The sequence below is a fragment of the Anabrus simplex genome, chromosome 2 (genome assembly GCF_040414725.1).
Source record: "Anabrus simplex isolate iqAnaSimp1 chromosome 2, ASM4041472v1, whole genome shotgun sequence".
Lineage (NCBI taxonomy): Eukaryota > Metazoa > Arthropoda > Insecta > Orthoptera > Tettigoniidae > Anabrus > Anabrus simplex.
In genome coordinates, this window is record NC_090266.1 from 138,233,176 (window position 1) to 138,248,946 (window position 15,771).

At 42.9% G+C, this 15,771-nt stretch overlaps 1 protein-coding gene across 3 annotated transcripts in view; it reads right to left on the reverse strand.

The window, feature by feature from the left end:
- LOC136862706 (b(0,+)-type amino acid transporter 1) overlaps positions 1 to 15,771 on the reverse strand; it is a 453,749-nt gene that overhangs the window by 91,558 nt on the left and 346,420 nt on the right. For all 3 annotated transcript variants that reach the window (XM_068226490.1, XM_068226491.1, XM_068226489.1), the window contains one exon: positions 1,938 to 2,034. In XM_068226490.1, the coding sequence (XP_068082591.1) occupies positions 1,938 to 2,034 (97 nt within the window). The remainder of the gene's footprint in view (positions 1 to 1,937; positions 2,035 to 15,771) is intronic.

Here is a 15,771-nt window from a genome sequence, read left to right on the forward strand (position 1 = left end):
TAATGATCTAATAACGCTGAAACCTACCACAGACATAGACAGTGGTGCAATTTAGCGACTGGTGAGCACACGACGCCATAGAGCCAACCTAAAGACAGTTAGAGAAAAATTGCAGATACTTATTGACTTGCCTACGTATAAGGAACAGTTTGTATTCTGTAACAAGGAAGCATCATAAGATACATAATTACAGTAAAAGGGTTGGTGTAAAGTAGCATCAATAGTATAGTATGGGCATGGAATAGACTTTCTCGTTAAGAATCAGTGATGTTGCTAGTAATAGGGGCACTAACGCTCATAGTAGCAAATACTATTAGCCAGGCTAAAGGCTCAGATGGCAGAAGCACTGACCTTTTGAGTCCAAATTGGCAAACTTGACCCTGGCTCAGTATGGTTGTATTTGAAGAGGCTCAATTATGCCAGCCTCAAATTGCTAGATTTACCAGCATATAACTGGACTGCTGTGAGTCAGAATTCCAGAACCTTGGCTTCTTCAAAAACCATAAAATTAGTTAGTGCGACATAAGGCCAATAACATTATTATTATTATTATTTGTTATATATATAATTCGCTAGGGCCATCAAGGACCACGTTAAGTCTTGTTGCATTTGACACTGAACTTGGCCTTCTTTAGAGCCCAAATTTCCACTCTCTATTTGCACCAAGGAAGAACAGCGTTCTGTAATCCGCTTTTTTGTGGTTTGAGAGTGTACCAGGATCGGAAATTCATAGAAGACTTTCAGCACAATACGGGGACAATATTTTTGCCACAGCGAAGTGTGACGGATGATCTTTATCCGGGCGTCCATCTGCAGCCATAACTGATGCCATTATTATTATTATTATTATTATTATTATTATTATTATTATTATTATTATTATTATTATTATTATTATTATTCAGGGGCCAACCAAGTACTATAACATTCAACTTTTTTGGCTCAGAGCGGACCTATGTGTTTGTCCAGTAATTGGGCTTTCGCTGACTATGCTACTCTTTCTCCCCTTCGTCCAGAGAGTGCTTGTCTTTCACAGGCTGGTTTATCCTGGAACCTCTTTCATCTCAGAATCCTTCTGAGGTGTGTTAGGTCCCTGAAGTCACTTCCTCTTTCTTCCAGTTCCTGCAGGTTTTTAATTGTATCTGTTTGAAAATGGTGTCCTAATCTTCCTGTTCTTCCAGTAGATGAGAACTGGGCAGGTCAGCCTGGCAGGGTTCACCCTCGAGATATATCTGTAGATGGTCAGATATCTCTTCCTGGATATATTGGTGATATTTTCCATGTAATTATAGAGCCCCTACATGTGTCACCTGTATTTCCCTTTTCTTTGACTGGCCACAGTATCTTTCTTAGTATTGTCCTCTTCTTGACCTCCAGTTTGTTAGTCAAGTTTATCTTGTTATGGATCCGACAATCAGAGGTGTACAAGGGTGGATGGCTGCATGGTAGTGTCTGAGTTTGGTAGTGCAGAAAAGACATGTATTTTGTAAGTGTCCTTGGTCAGTTGGTTTTCCATCTCTAGTTTATTGATCCAGGTTATTAGAGAGATTGGGAGCCATTCACCAGGTGGTGGTGTTTTAATTTCGCCGTATGGGATTTCCTTAATGTGACTGAATCTAACATTAGAGAGTTGTCAGGAATACCACTGACCTCAGCCAGGATCTAACCAACTATATTGGGAACAGAACGACAATGATTCGCTGACTGTGCTACTAAGTTCAGCCATTGAAATATCATTAATATAGCTGTTCATGTATTACGTGCTAACTGAAATAATATTGTACAGCAATAGGAAACAATGAAATATTCAGTGCATCATTCTGGAAAAAAACCGAAACCCACTAAGTATTACCTTACGTTCCCCTGTCAGTGATGAATAATGAGATGGTACTAATTACTGCCATAAACAAGTATGTATAAGAAATTTCAAAACATACCTGCATTGCTACTGCAGGAGCTGGTGTAAGACGTCTCATATGGACATAGGAGAAAGCTTCAACCATATGACCCTCCTGACCGGCAACAAAGCATAATCTGCAGAACATACAAATTTTAAAACCACATCAGTTACTACTACTAACAATACTAAAAATGTCCTTATCGTTGGTTGCAGATTTGGTGAGATGAGGAAAAGAGGGTGTTACAATTCTGGGCAGGGGAGGATTAAATTTGGGTTTGAAACTGGAAGAATGGAGCTTGCCGAGAGGTGTTACAGCTGTGGGGTCACCGATTTCATTCAAACTTTGGGAGTTTGGTCTATGTCAAACATAAACAGATGAGTTTCTGAGCGTTGGTCCGGCTCCATGGCTAAATGGTTAGCGTGCTGGCCTTTGGTCACAGGGGTCCCGGGTTCGATTCCCGGCAGGATCGGGAATTTTAACCATAATTGGTTAATTTCGCTGGCACGGGGGCTGGGTGTGTGTGTTGTCTCCATCATTTCATCCTCATCACGACGCGGAGGTCGCCTACGGGTGTCAAATCAGAAGATCTGCATCTGGCGAGTCGAACTTGTCCTCGGACACTCCAGGCACTGAAAGCCATACGCCATTTCATTTCATTTCTGAGCGTCTGTGCCATTGGCCCGTATTTAACGAGAAAATGTCCCTATAATTCTAACAGCCTACATAGCTGTTGGCAGTTTGGTTATGGGTATCTGTAGTACTGTTGGCCTAGTGGCTGTTTTTTCTTTCTTTGTCCATGTGCATTTAATGTTTATAAAATGCACAGATTAAATACAAACTGTATCATAAAAGCATGTTTAGGTCTACTATTGTACTCTCTTTCATGCCATAAATGGCAAGATGGAATGATAGTAAAAGATACTCTTCCTTAGTCCTTTTTCCCTGTGCATCAGTTTGTCAATTTTCTGCCAGTTATCTTTTGCTCCTGCTGATTGTGTTGCCCTATGTAGAGATATCCCAAGTAGCGACTGCAGCTAGTCCACGTATATCATCAGTATCCTGCCTCTGGGTCTCTTGCCATTCATCTTCCCCTCGACCCTCAGTTTTTCCATTGCGCCTGTTCTTTGGAATATATGTTCAAAGGTTCAGAGGAAGACCTTCTGGATCCCCCTCAAGAATCTTGTTCTGTTCACAGCTTGCATTTGGGATATGGTGGGTTCAAATCCCACTGACGACAACCCTAAAAATTATTTCGTAGCCCTATCCCATTCTTCCATCGCAAAAACTTTTGATATGTTCGTGCGATGTTATACTACTAATAAAATAGTCTTGTTTTAATTCCAAGCACTTCCAGGATCAGTGCATTAATATGCTTCCAAAAATGGCTTTCACGGCTGCAGATCTCAAAATCACAGGAATAGAATCAGCTTTTGTGTGATTAGACCGTGTGCAATTTGCAGAGTTCCGCCCAGACGTGCCATTTCGGCTCATCAGTTGGATTGGCCACCGAAAAGCTGGTTCTATTCCCTTGATTTTAAAATCTGCGGCTGTGAAGGCTATCTTTCGATTGGCATCCCCATGGGGAGTACCTGTACATATTTTTAAAAACGGAAAATTCACTTTTCCTTTAGCAGGTTAGCAATCCCTATTTGCCAACACGGCGGGACCTCACAGTTGGTATGCCGCTGCTAAGCAATCTTAGAGGGGCGTCCCAAATGGCACGTCTCGGTGAAACTCCGCAAAATGTACACGGTCTAACCACCCAAAATCTGGTTCTATTCCCGTGACATTAATATGATGTTTACCGGGCGAGTTGGCCGTGCGTGTAGAGGCGCGCGGCTGTGAGCTTGCATCCGAGAGATAGTATGTTCGAATCCCACTATCGGCAGCCCTGAAGATGGTTTTCCGTGGTTTCCCATTTCACACCAGGCAAATGCTGGTGCTGTACCTTAATTAAGGCCACGGCCGCTTCCTTCCAACTCTTAGGCCTTTCCTATCCCATCGTCGCCATAAGACCTATCTGTGTCGGTGCGACGTAAAGCCCCTAGCAAAAAAAAATGATGTTTGATACAAGAGACTCTCGAGATGCACATTTACATCAACATCTCATAGGCTTCGATCTTGTTCCTATTGGCCATTTTTAGGGTCCATTTCTTGCCAGCAGAGGTCATGACTGAGAAGACGTGGGCAGGTGAAGTTATGTGTTATTGTTCTGTCTTTTAATCCGATTCAGATTAGAGTTTGCTGACATTACCACAACTGTTCTTCTCCAGATTTCTTCGGAGCTTTCTCCCAAATTGGAGGTAAGCCATCCCAGATATACAAACTTCTCGACAACATGGAACCCTGCCACCTTTCCCAGATGGGGCTGGTTATCTGCTGCTCTGTCACTGATCATTACATTAGTTTTACCTCTGTTTATCTCCAAGCTATGTTCCCAATTCATGTGCTACATAGCTTCCATTTTGTGCTCCAGTTCCTCCATGTTGGTGCCTACACTGAGAGGATCATCAGCGTACCTTAAGTTGTTGACCTTCTTTCCAAAAACTGATATCCCTCCTTCTCACCCTTCCAATAAATCCCGCGTGCAGACGTTGAACAGTATTGTGGAGAGGATGCTCCCTTCTCTAGCGCCAACTTCGGCCATCAAGTTGTTCGGGAAGTTTTGGTTTACTCTGACCACCGCTGTGTTGTTTTCATATAAATTCAGGGATTTTTACATGGAATTGACGGTTGGTTCAAAGTCCACTTTGTCTTTGTGATCACAGTTAAGAAGCTATCTGTCGATGAGATGGCGATCCCAGTCTAGAAAATGAAGAAAACAGGCCTTCAGGCTGAGGAGCGATCCCTTGGTAGGTCAAGGCCACTGATCTCTATACATGGATCGCTGATGGCAGCTCTCCGCTGCAGGAGAAAGTACGCCAAGTTGAGCGCGCGGCTCGCCATGTTGGCGTACCCATCCTAGAGCTCTCCTTATGAGGAAGCAATGATAATATAGTCAATTTTAAATCGCAATTAATGGCGCGTTGGAATAATTAAAAATATAGGGACATGTTCACTCGAAGCATAAGGACATTGGGATCACTGACACGTCGTTCCTAGGTCAGTAAATCTCCGGGATAGCAATAAAAATGAGTGTATAATAACGGCCGACTAATATTAACTTAGGTGCTGAATACATGCAATTAGCGATCGGTAACACAATACGAGTGAAAATCAGTTTCTGAAAACATTGCTGTAAATTGTATACATGTATGTCACGAAATTATGCATTCTTAAAATGATGTACCTATAAACGTAGCTCAATATACAGGCCTAGGTTCGACATACCATAATCGGTGCTTGATAATGAATTCCTGTTTCCTGTTTCAATGAAATAACGTGCAGTTTATCAAATTAAAATATAATTGAAGCAAATGTACACATTCATAAAACCAGCAAATATTCAAAACTTGTCAATATATCACATTACCTGCAGCTTAATTTACTATTACAGACCTCTTTAATTAAATTCAGCTACCAAAGCAATATTGATGGTCATCATCAGAAATATGTAACACCCGTTAAATGAGCCCCAAATACCACAACTAGTATAATGGGATGGCCTAAAACACCCACCACACTTTGCCTTCTCCCACCACTCCAGTGTCTGAAACCCATAATTATTACTGATGTAAATAAGGTCTAGAATTCCTCCAGACTTCATTTTCTAAGATTGTTATAAGATCACGTCAATTATTTCATCAAAGCCGTCAGTTTAATTATGACAAATAAATAAAAATATAAGTAAATCTTTACTTGCAGTTAATGTTCAGTAAAATTGAAAACAGTTGGCTATACATCATTTCTAAGGCGTGCAGTTTGTCCATTTTTATCTAAACAGTCTTCCTCAAAGTGGTGGGAGCAGAGAACAGCTGGTTTAGAAGGCTCCCAAATCTCCCGCCTGATACACCTAATTCATGATCTTAGATGTTCGGGTTTCCAGAAAGGAAACCTAGAAAAATTGCCAGTTTGCTCCCAGAATATGCGAAATAAGATACAATAAACCTAAAACTCAAAACACTACCCTAGAGAGATTATTATGTACAGTATAAAACTCACCGATGAAATGATTTCTCCTTCTGCTGATCGTTTCTGTTTGTACATCCATAAGCTGAACACTGCGGTATGTTAATACCCGGTAGGATGTTTCTTCATTCGGATTTCACATAAATACATGCACATTTAAATTTAATTTCGTAATTTACAAGCAGTGTCCGCCTCTGTGGTGTAGTGGTTAGTGTGATTAGCTGCCACCCCCAGAGGCCCGGGTTCGATTCCCGGCTCTGCCACGAAATTTGAAAAGTGGTATGAAGCCTGGAACGGGGTCCACTCAGCCTCAGGAGGTCAACTGAGTAGAGGGGGGTTCGATTCCCTCCTCAGCCATCGTGGAAGTGGTTTTCCGTGGTTTCCCACTTCTCCTCCAGGCAAATGACGGAATGGTACCTAACGTAAGGCCAAGGCTGCTTCCTTCCCTCTTCCTTGTCTCTATCCCTTCCAAACTTCCCATGCCCCAACAAAGCCCCTGTTCAGCATAGCAGGTGAAGCCGCCTGTGCGAGGTACTGGCCATACTCCCCAGTTGTATCCCCGACTGAAAGTCTGAATCTCCAGGACACTGCCCTTGAGGCGGTAGAGGCGGGATCCCTCGCTGAGTCCGAGGGAAAAACCAACCCTGGAGGATAAACAGATTACGAACGAACAAATTTACAAGCATACTACAAGGCAACAAACCTAAATTCATAAAATACACTACTATTTCTTTTGAAATAACACAGCACAGAACACCCGTGGAACTACAATCAAGAGGGTTGGCGTCACTGAACTAAGCATAAACAAAGCAAGCGCGCTCCTCGTGTTCTATTCAATGGGTCTACTGCACCGTGCGCTCGATGCCATCTTACTACGCCAGTCATCTTCTATTCGGCTTACTGCTACCCAAGCCACCAGCCATCCATGTATAGAGATCAGTGGTCAAGGCCCATCAGTGCTGGAGTGCCATGAGGAAAAGAAACCCCTTTACCTAAACGAGTTTCCTTCCATAACAAAACGGCACTGATATACTAGCCAAAACTGCCACTGAGGACAAACTGTACACTCTCACTGCTCAGCACTCAATGAGCCAATGCAGGTGGAAACTGCACATTGCACTGCAGGAAGCAAGTTGGTTGTGCTGGTGGTAGATGGTACTGGATGAATTGCAGTCATGACAGCCTTGTTGGTGGTTTTGCTAGTGAAAGTAGTGCTATATACATGTAAATGGTAGGTGTTGTAGTGGTTATTTTCACAGGGGTGAGAGTCAGGAGGGGGGTGGGGGTTGATATGGTTCATAGCAGATGAAAATGATTTTGAAATCTGATGGACACCTGAATGTGACTGTGGGGATTTTGGGAAGAAGATCGTGTTTGTGAAGCAAAGGAGCAGAGCGAGAAAGATAAGTGCTTGTTTCAAAACTTGACTGACTTTGTGGAGACTAGAATGATATATGGTTATGAAGGGTAGTGGATATCTTTACTGCAGGAGGTCTTCAACATTATTTGTTTCCTAATCCTATTAATTGACCACCAAATTGTCTGAACCGTGAATTCGTAACTCAGGCTTGAATATTTAGCAGAAGTCTGATATATATTTTATTAAGAATAGCAAGATCTCCACAAATATAGTGTTCCTGCACTTTGCCTTGTATCACACGTGAAACTCATGGCTAATCCGTAAGTTCGCAAGATCACCACACGGACTTATCTGGAGTATTTTAAAAGTGTTTTTACGTGTGTTTATTTTATCTAGGGTTCATGTGGTAATGTTTTTGTGTACCAATGATTAAGACGTCTGATGATGACCAAAAAGGTCAAAACTAGTACCAAACATAAAAATGAGGATATGACTTATACTAAGATATAGTTGTATTCACACGTGTTTGTATTGAAAAGATGGAGCACTTAAAATCAAATCATACGTAATTAGTGCCAATATGGATTTAAAATGAAACTTATAGCATATGAAGTTCAGAGTATATTAGGCACTCCCATTACGACAACACCTTTTGATCATTTTAGCCTGTCTAATCCATCTGCTCATTGCTGATTACTCTTGATCTTACCCTATGGAGATGATTCCATGTTGTTGCTATAATTCACACAGGATTCTCTTTATGATCAAAGATGAAGCTGTGGTATTATTGGAAGTGCACAATCTCAGTCATTTATATCATGGAATGAGCACTGTAACACTTCTCACATTAAGAATAGGTTGCATGTACAATAAGAATGAGTACAAAAAATATCTTGAAAATTTAGAATGATTTTATATCTCTGCTTGTTTAACCTCAGACACAATATAGCACAGGACATTACCATGGTATTTTTTATCAACAATCAGTGGCCATATCAATGTCACATGTCCATTTCTATGAAGCTGATAGCTAACATGCTGGAAGGCTGTGTAGGCTGTGTAGTGCCAAAAATATATGCATACAGTTTCCTTCACTACCATGAGTGTAACTTACAATTTCTTTCCTTTTCTGACAGTGTTGTCTGTAGAATGGTGTTAGATTCATTGAGAAGTTATTAAACTTTGAACAGTCATGGTGTTAAACCACAGAAGAATTTAATGATTTTACATCCCTTTTATAAAGTTATCCTGTGCCCATCTGCTGCTTCTTTGATTACCTATATGGAATTTTTTTCAAATGAAACCAACTTCTAATTCTATAAATTAGAACTCATTTCGGGCAAATCTTGTTATATGTATTATTTCTGTAATCCATTATCATAGCTAAAATGACCAGCAATGGAACTGCATGGTTCATAGATACAGAGTTCAAGCCTTGGTATTGTCAATGACCATCTTGAACAAGTGCAGAACCGGACAGGGACGGGGTGGGAAGTTTGTTAGTCTCAGAAGAAATGCTCCCCACTCGTAAACCTCATAGAGGCAGCCGTGTGATGTAGTGGTTATATATTTACGTGTTACAGAAAAGTTTGAACAGAGGCTCTTCCACAGTTTTTTATTCTAGACTGATGGTTAGAATGTGGTTCACTAATCCTTGTGAGGTCAATTGAGGAGCTGTCTGATCAGGAAGCAGTGGACCCAGTCGTGAAAGCCAGGCAATACAGCATAGGAAATCTTCACACTGACAGTATATCACTCCAGTATCTTACCGGGCGAGTTGGCCATGTGATTAGGAGTGCGCATCTGTGAGCTTGCATCCGGGAGATAGAGGGTCGGCACCCTTGAAGATGATTTTCCATGGTTTCCCATCTTACCACCAGACATATACTGGGGCTGTACCTTAATTAACAGAATGGTCACATCCTTCCCAGTCCTAGGCCTTTCCTTTCCCATTGTCGCGAAAAACATATCTGTGTCAGTGTGACGTACGGTAAATCAAATTTTGAACATAAACAGCTGTATCTTCAAGCTTGATCTGTGGCAAATGCCTGAATAAAGATACTTTGCAGCATGTGAAAACACATGTAAAATTCCATTAAATCAGCTTTTATTTTTACCTTTCAACACTTTACCCATATTTATCTTTCAAGTATGTAGTAATACATGTAGATTATCCAACGAACACTCTGTGGAATGGGTTTAAAGCAATTCTTGAGGAATGTGAAAACTGATATGTACCTTTAAACGTGGTAAAGAATGGTAAAGACCCACTTAATTATAACAGAGAAGTAAGGAGACTAAGAAGAAAGTGCTGGGTTGAAAGAAATAGAGTTAGTAATGGTTGCTGAAGTAAGGAGAAATTGAAGGAACTTACTAGGAAATTGAATCTAGCGAAGAAGTCAGCTAAGGATAACATGATGGCAAGCATAACTGGCAGTCTTACACATTTTAGTGAAAAATGGACGGGAATGTATAGGCACTTTAAGACAGAAAATGGTTCAAAGATGGACATTCCAGGAATCATTAATTAATTAAAAAGGGGATTGTGTATGTGAGGATCTACAGAAGGCAGAAGTATTCAGTCAGTAGTATGTAAAGATTGTTGTTTAGAAGAATGTTGTCCAGATAGAGGAGGTGACTGATGCTAACGAAATACTGAAATTTACCTATGATAAAGAAGACATTTACAATAAAGTAAAAAATTAAAACTAGAAAAGCAGCTGGAACTTTTAACATTTTTGGGGATATACTAAAGACAATGGGTTGGGATTAAGTACCATATCTGATGTACTTATTTGTTTACTGTTTGCATGAAGGAGCTATACCGAATGAATGAAGAGTTGCTATAGTAGCCTATATTCCTATCGGTATAATACGGCACTTGAAAGGCAGACTCCAAAAATCAACAGATCCAAGACAATTAAAAGGCATATAATATGATACCGGTACCTAGTTGATGGTTACACTCACTAGAAGGTAAATATTACAACATAAAGTTGTCCAATACATACTTCAGTATATAGGTTGAACCAAAACGTACCAGCAGCATACTATCTGAGCTAGAAAAGAGTGGCAGGATTTTGAGAGTCCACGTAAATTATAATTAGTACGGTACAGCTTTTTTACTGGACTGTAAATATCCCAAAGTATAATACTAAGGAGTATATACACTGACTGACGGAGCAAATGCAACACCAAGGAGGAGTGGTTCGAAAGGAATGAAAGTTGGGGGAAAAACAGAGTCGGCACGGAAGAATAATTGATGTTTATTTCAAACCGATATGCAGGTTACACAATGCGCACGGCATCGACTCAGTAGGATGTAGGACCACCGCGAGCGGCGATGCACGCAGAAACACGTCGAGGTACAGAGTCAATAAGAGTGCGGATGGTGTCCTGAGGGATGGTTCTCCATTCTCTGTCAACCATTTGCCACAGTTGGTCGTCCGTACGAGGCTGGGGCAGAGTTTGCAAACGGCGTCCAATGAGATCCCACACGTGTTCGATTGGTGAGAGATCCGGAGAGTACGCTGGCCGCGGAAGCATCTGTACACCTCGTAGAGCCTGTTGGGAGATGCGAGCAGTGTGTGGGCGGGCATTATCCTGCTGAAACAGAGCATTGGGCAGCCCCTGAAGGTACGGGAGTGCCACCGGCCGCAGCACATGCTGCACGTAGCGGTGGGCATTTAACGTGCCTTGAATACGCACTAGAGGTGACGTGGAATCATACGCAATAGCGCCCCAAACCATGATGCCGCGTTGTCTAGCGGTAGGGCGCTCCACAGTTACTGCCGGATTTGACCTTTCTCCACGCCGACGCCACACTCGTCTGCGGTGACTATCACTGACAGAACAGAAGCGTGACTCATCGGAGAACACGACGTTCCGCCATTCCCTCATCCAAGTCGCTCTAGCCCGGCACCATGCCAGGCGTGCACGTCTATGCTGTGGAGTCAATGGTAGTCTTCTGAGCGGACGCCGGGAGTGCAGGCCTCCTTCAACCAATCGACGGGGAATTGTTCTGGTCGATATTGGAACAGCCAGGGTGTCTTGCACATGCTGAAGAATGGCGGTTGACGTGGCGTGCGGGGCTGCCACCGCTTGGCGGCGGATGCGCCGATCCTCGCGTGCTGACGTCACTCGGGCTGCGCCTGGACCCCTCGCACGTGCCACATGTCCTTGCGCCAACCATCTTCGCCACAGGCGCTGCACCGTGGACACATCCCCTATGGGTATCGGCTGCGATTTGACGAAGCGACCAACCTGCCCTTCTCAGCCCGAACACCATACCCCTCGTAAAGTCGTCTGTCTGCTGGAAATGCCTCCGTTGACGGCGGCCTGGCATTCTTAGCTATACACGTGTCCTGTGGCACACGACAACACGTTCTACAATGACTGTCGGCTGAGAAATCACGGTACGAAGTGGGCCATTCGCCGACGCCGTGTCCCATTTATCGTTCGCTACGTGCGCAGCACAGCGGCGCATTTCACATCATGAGTATACCTCAGTGACGTCAGTCTACCCTGCAATTGGCATAAAGTTCTGACCACTCCTTCTTGGTGTTGCATTTGCTCTGTCAGTCAGTGTATATCCTCTTTAATCTCATAACAGACAAAAAGGCTATGTCTTACAGTGTTGTGTATTATTAACTCATACTTTTTACTATAATGTAAATATGCCAAAGAATAAGGACTCAACAGTGTATACATATATTTTAACCTGATAATACACTGACTGACAGAGCAAATGCAACACCAAGAAGGAATGGTCAGAACTTTATGCCAATTGCAGGGTAGACTGACGTCAGTGAGGTATGCTCATGATGTGAAATGCGCCGCTGTGCTGCGCACGTAGCGAACGATAAATGGGACACGGCGTTGGCGAATGGCCCACTTCGTACCGTGATTTCTCAGCCGACAGTCATTGTAGAACGTGTTGTCGTGTGCCACAGGACACGTGTATAGCTAAGAATGCCAGGCCGCCGTCAACGGAGGCATTTCCAGCAGACAGACGACTTTACGAGGGGTATGGTGATCGGGCTGAGAAGGGCAGGTTGGTCGCTTCGTCAAATCGCAGCCGATACCCATAGGGATGTGTCCACGGTGCAGCGCCTGTGGCAAAGATGGTTGGCGCAGGGACATGTGGCACGTGCGAGGGGTCCAGGCGCAGCCCGAGTGACGTCAGCACGCGAGGATCGGCGCATCCGCCGCCAAGCGGTGGCAGCCCCGCACGCCACGTCAACCGCCATTCTTCAGCATGTGCAAGACACCCTGGCTGTTCCAATATCGACCAGAACAATTTCCCGTCGATTGGTTGAAGGAGGCCTGCACTCCCGGCGCCCGCTCAGAAGACTACCATTGACTCCACAGCATAGACGTGCACGCCTGGCATGGTGCCGGGCTAGAGCGACTTGGATGAGGGAATGGCGGAACGTCGTGTTCTCCGATGAGTCACGCTTCTGTTCTGTCAGTGATAGTCACCGCGGACGAGTGTGGCGTCGGCGTGGAGAAAGGTCAAATCCGGCAGTAACTGTGGAGCGCCCTACCGCTAGACAACGCGGCATCATGGTTTGGGGCGCTATTGCGTATGATTCCACGTCACCTCTAGTGCGTATTCAAGGCACGTTAAATGCCCACCGCTACGTGCAGCATGTGCTGCGGCCGGTGGCACTCCCGTACCTTCAGGGGCTGCCCAATGCTCTGTTTCAGCAGGATAATGCCCGCCCACACACTGCTCGCATCTCCCAACAGGCTCTACGAGGTGTACAGATGCTTCCGTGGCCAGCGTACTCTTCGGATCTCTCACCAATCGAACACGTGTGGGATCTCATTGGACGCCGTTTGCAAACTCTGCCCCAGCCTCGTACGGACGACCAACTGTGGCAAATGGTTGACAGAGAATGGAGAACCATCCCTCAGGTCACCATCCGCACTCTTATTGACTCTGTACCTCGACGTGTTTCTGCGTGCATCGCCGCTCGCGGTGGTCCTACATCCTACTGAGTCGATGCCGTGCGCATTGTGTAACCTGCATATCGGTTTGAAATAAACATCAATTATTCTTCCGTGCCGATTCTGTTTTTTCCCCAACTTTCATCCCTTTCGAACCACTCTTCCTTGGTGTTGCATTTGCTCTGTCAGTCAGTGTATTTTAATTTACTTAGGTCACTGAAGATGACTCATAAGTAGTCAAAATAATTTCATTTTTCTTACCTATAAATTTACAGTTGTCAGACATGTCAAACTATATCCTACATACAATATAGACTCTAATTTATATACAAATGAAAACAACACTTTCTGATTTATAGTTCATTTGTGGAATACAGGCAGCTGTTAATTAAGATATCTTTTAATGACTTTTGAAATTTGTTACCATTCCAATTTTTAATATCTTTAGGCAGTTTGTTGTAGAGCAATATACCCTTCACGAACCGGTATACATAACCTAAACTTATCTGACGTCTTTATTGACTACTGTTCTTATTGCTCCAACACTGGTAAGTTTAGTTTCATTTACTACTGCTTCTGTTAAAACTTCATGTATTTGTGCTTGAGAAGTGATTTCATTGTTTTCTAGTCCTAGCAATGGACAACACTGAAGAAGAAAGGATTCGCCAAATGCTGGAGTCTCAGCTAAATAAAGAGGATGATAATGATGAGATGCTAGGAGGAAATGAGAGTGATTTGGAAGAAGAAAGCAATGGAATACAGGTTTTGTGAAGAGGACAGCGACATAGAGCAAAGCACTTCTGAATCAGAACATGAAGAAGAAACAGATAACGATAACATGCTGCTTACTAAAATACATAATCATGTTATGGGAAGGACGGTTTGTATAAATGGTGTACAGATGAACCATGTAAGGAGGTTCAAACTCACAGTCACAACATAATAACCCATTTTCCTGGAGTAAGAGAAAGTGCCAAAGAAGCCGATTTTCCCTATAAAGCCCGGGTGCTGTTTTCTATAGAGGAAATGGTAGATAAGATAGTGGAGTACACAAAAGAAAGTACCGGTACATTAAACAAGTGAAGCAAGATTATCAATGAGAACGTGATGCAAAAGACACAGATCTCATGGGGATGAAAGCACTAATTGGTCTGTTATTTTTTTCTGGCGTCTTGGAAGTCTCTCACGTAAATACTGATGATATATGGGCTGATGATTGAACCAGAATAGATGTATTTTGACGTGTTATGTCCCAGCGTAGATTCAGGATTCTGCTCTCCTGTATTAGTTTTGATGACATAAATGACAGGAATGAAAGGAAGAAATATGTTTTAAGAATTTGTACTCGTAAATAACTGTAAACAGCATTACGTCATTAATGAATATGCGACAATTGATGAACAGCTATGGGCTTTCCGTGGAAGGTGTTCCATCAGACGTTCATAAAAAGCAAACCCACCAGGTATGGCATAAAGGTTTTCACACTGGCTGATGCAAGAATGTTTTATGTGAAAAACATGGAAATATAATGTGGACAACAATCTGAGGGCCCTTTCTCTGTTAACTCGTCTCCCAGTGAAGTTGTGAAAATATTAGTGGGGCCCATCTCCAATACAGACCGTAACAAAACCATGGACAATTGGTTTATGAATATTCTTCTAGCAGAGGACCTAAAGCTGAAAAAATTACATTAATGGGCGCATTGCGGGAAAACAAAAGGGAAATTCCTCCTAGTTTTGTGAACAACAAAGGGAAAGATGTTGGTTCGAGTCAGTTTGTTTTCAGTACCGTAAGTCAGGAATAGGTCCCTAACACTTATCTTGTGTGTCCCAAAGGTAGGAAGAGTAGTGCTTCTGATGTCAACAATGCATAGTGATAAATCAGTTGATGCAGTGGCGACAAAAAACAAACCTCTCTTAGCAAAATTTTACAATTAAACAAAGGGAGGATTTGATGTCGTCGACTAGTTAAGTTGTAGCTACACAGTTTCAAGAAAGTCAAATCGATGGCCCCTGGATGTGTTTTACTCATTGCTAAACATTAGTGGTAAAATGCTCAGGTAGTTTTAAGGGAAATGTGGATAATCAGCTGAACAGGCAGAAATTCTTGAAGGGCCTTGGTTATGAGTTGACTTCTGATTTCATGAAACATCGATTAACATTACCTTCCCTGCCTAGACAACTGCATATGAGATTCATTGCAATTGTAGGTGAAAATGGTGAAAGTGGTGATGACAACATTAAAAAAGTGGCCCAGCAGGCAAAGAAATCAATCAATCAATACTGATCTGCATTTAGGGCAGTCGCCCAGGTGGCAGATTCCCTATCTGTTGCTTTCCTAGCCACAATTTATCAGTTTACCAAAGCGTTTAATTTATCATTGGTTATATGCGTGCAAACGTCTTCCAATTGTAGCGTGGCTGAAGATGGCTCAACATATATGGGGTCGAAACCGGTCCCAGTTGTATAAGACAATATACAAGCTTATGCT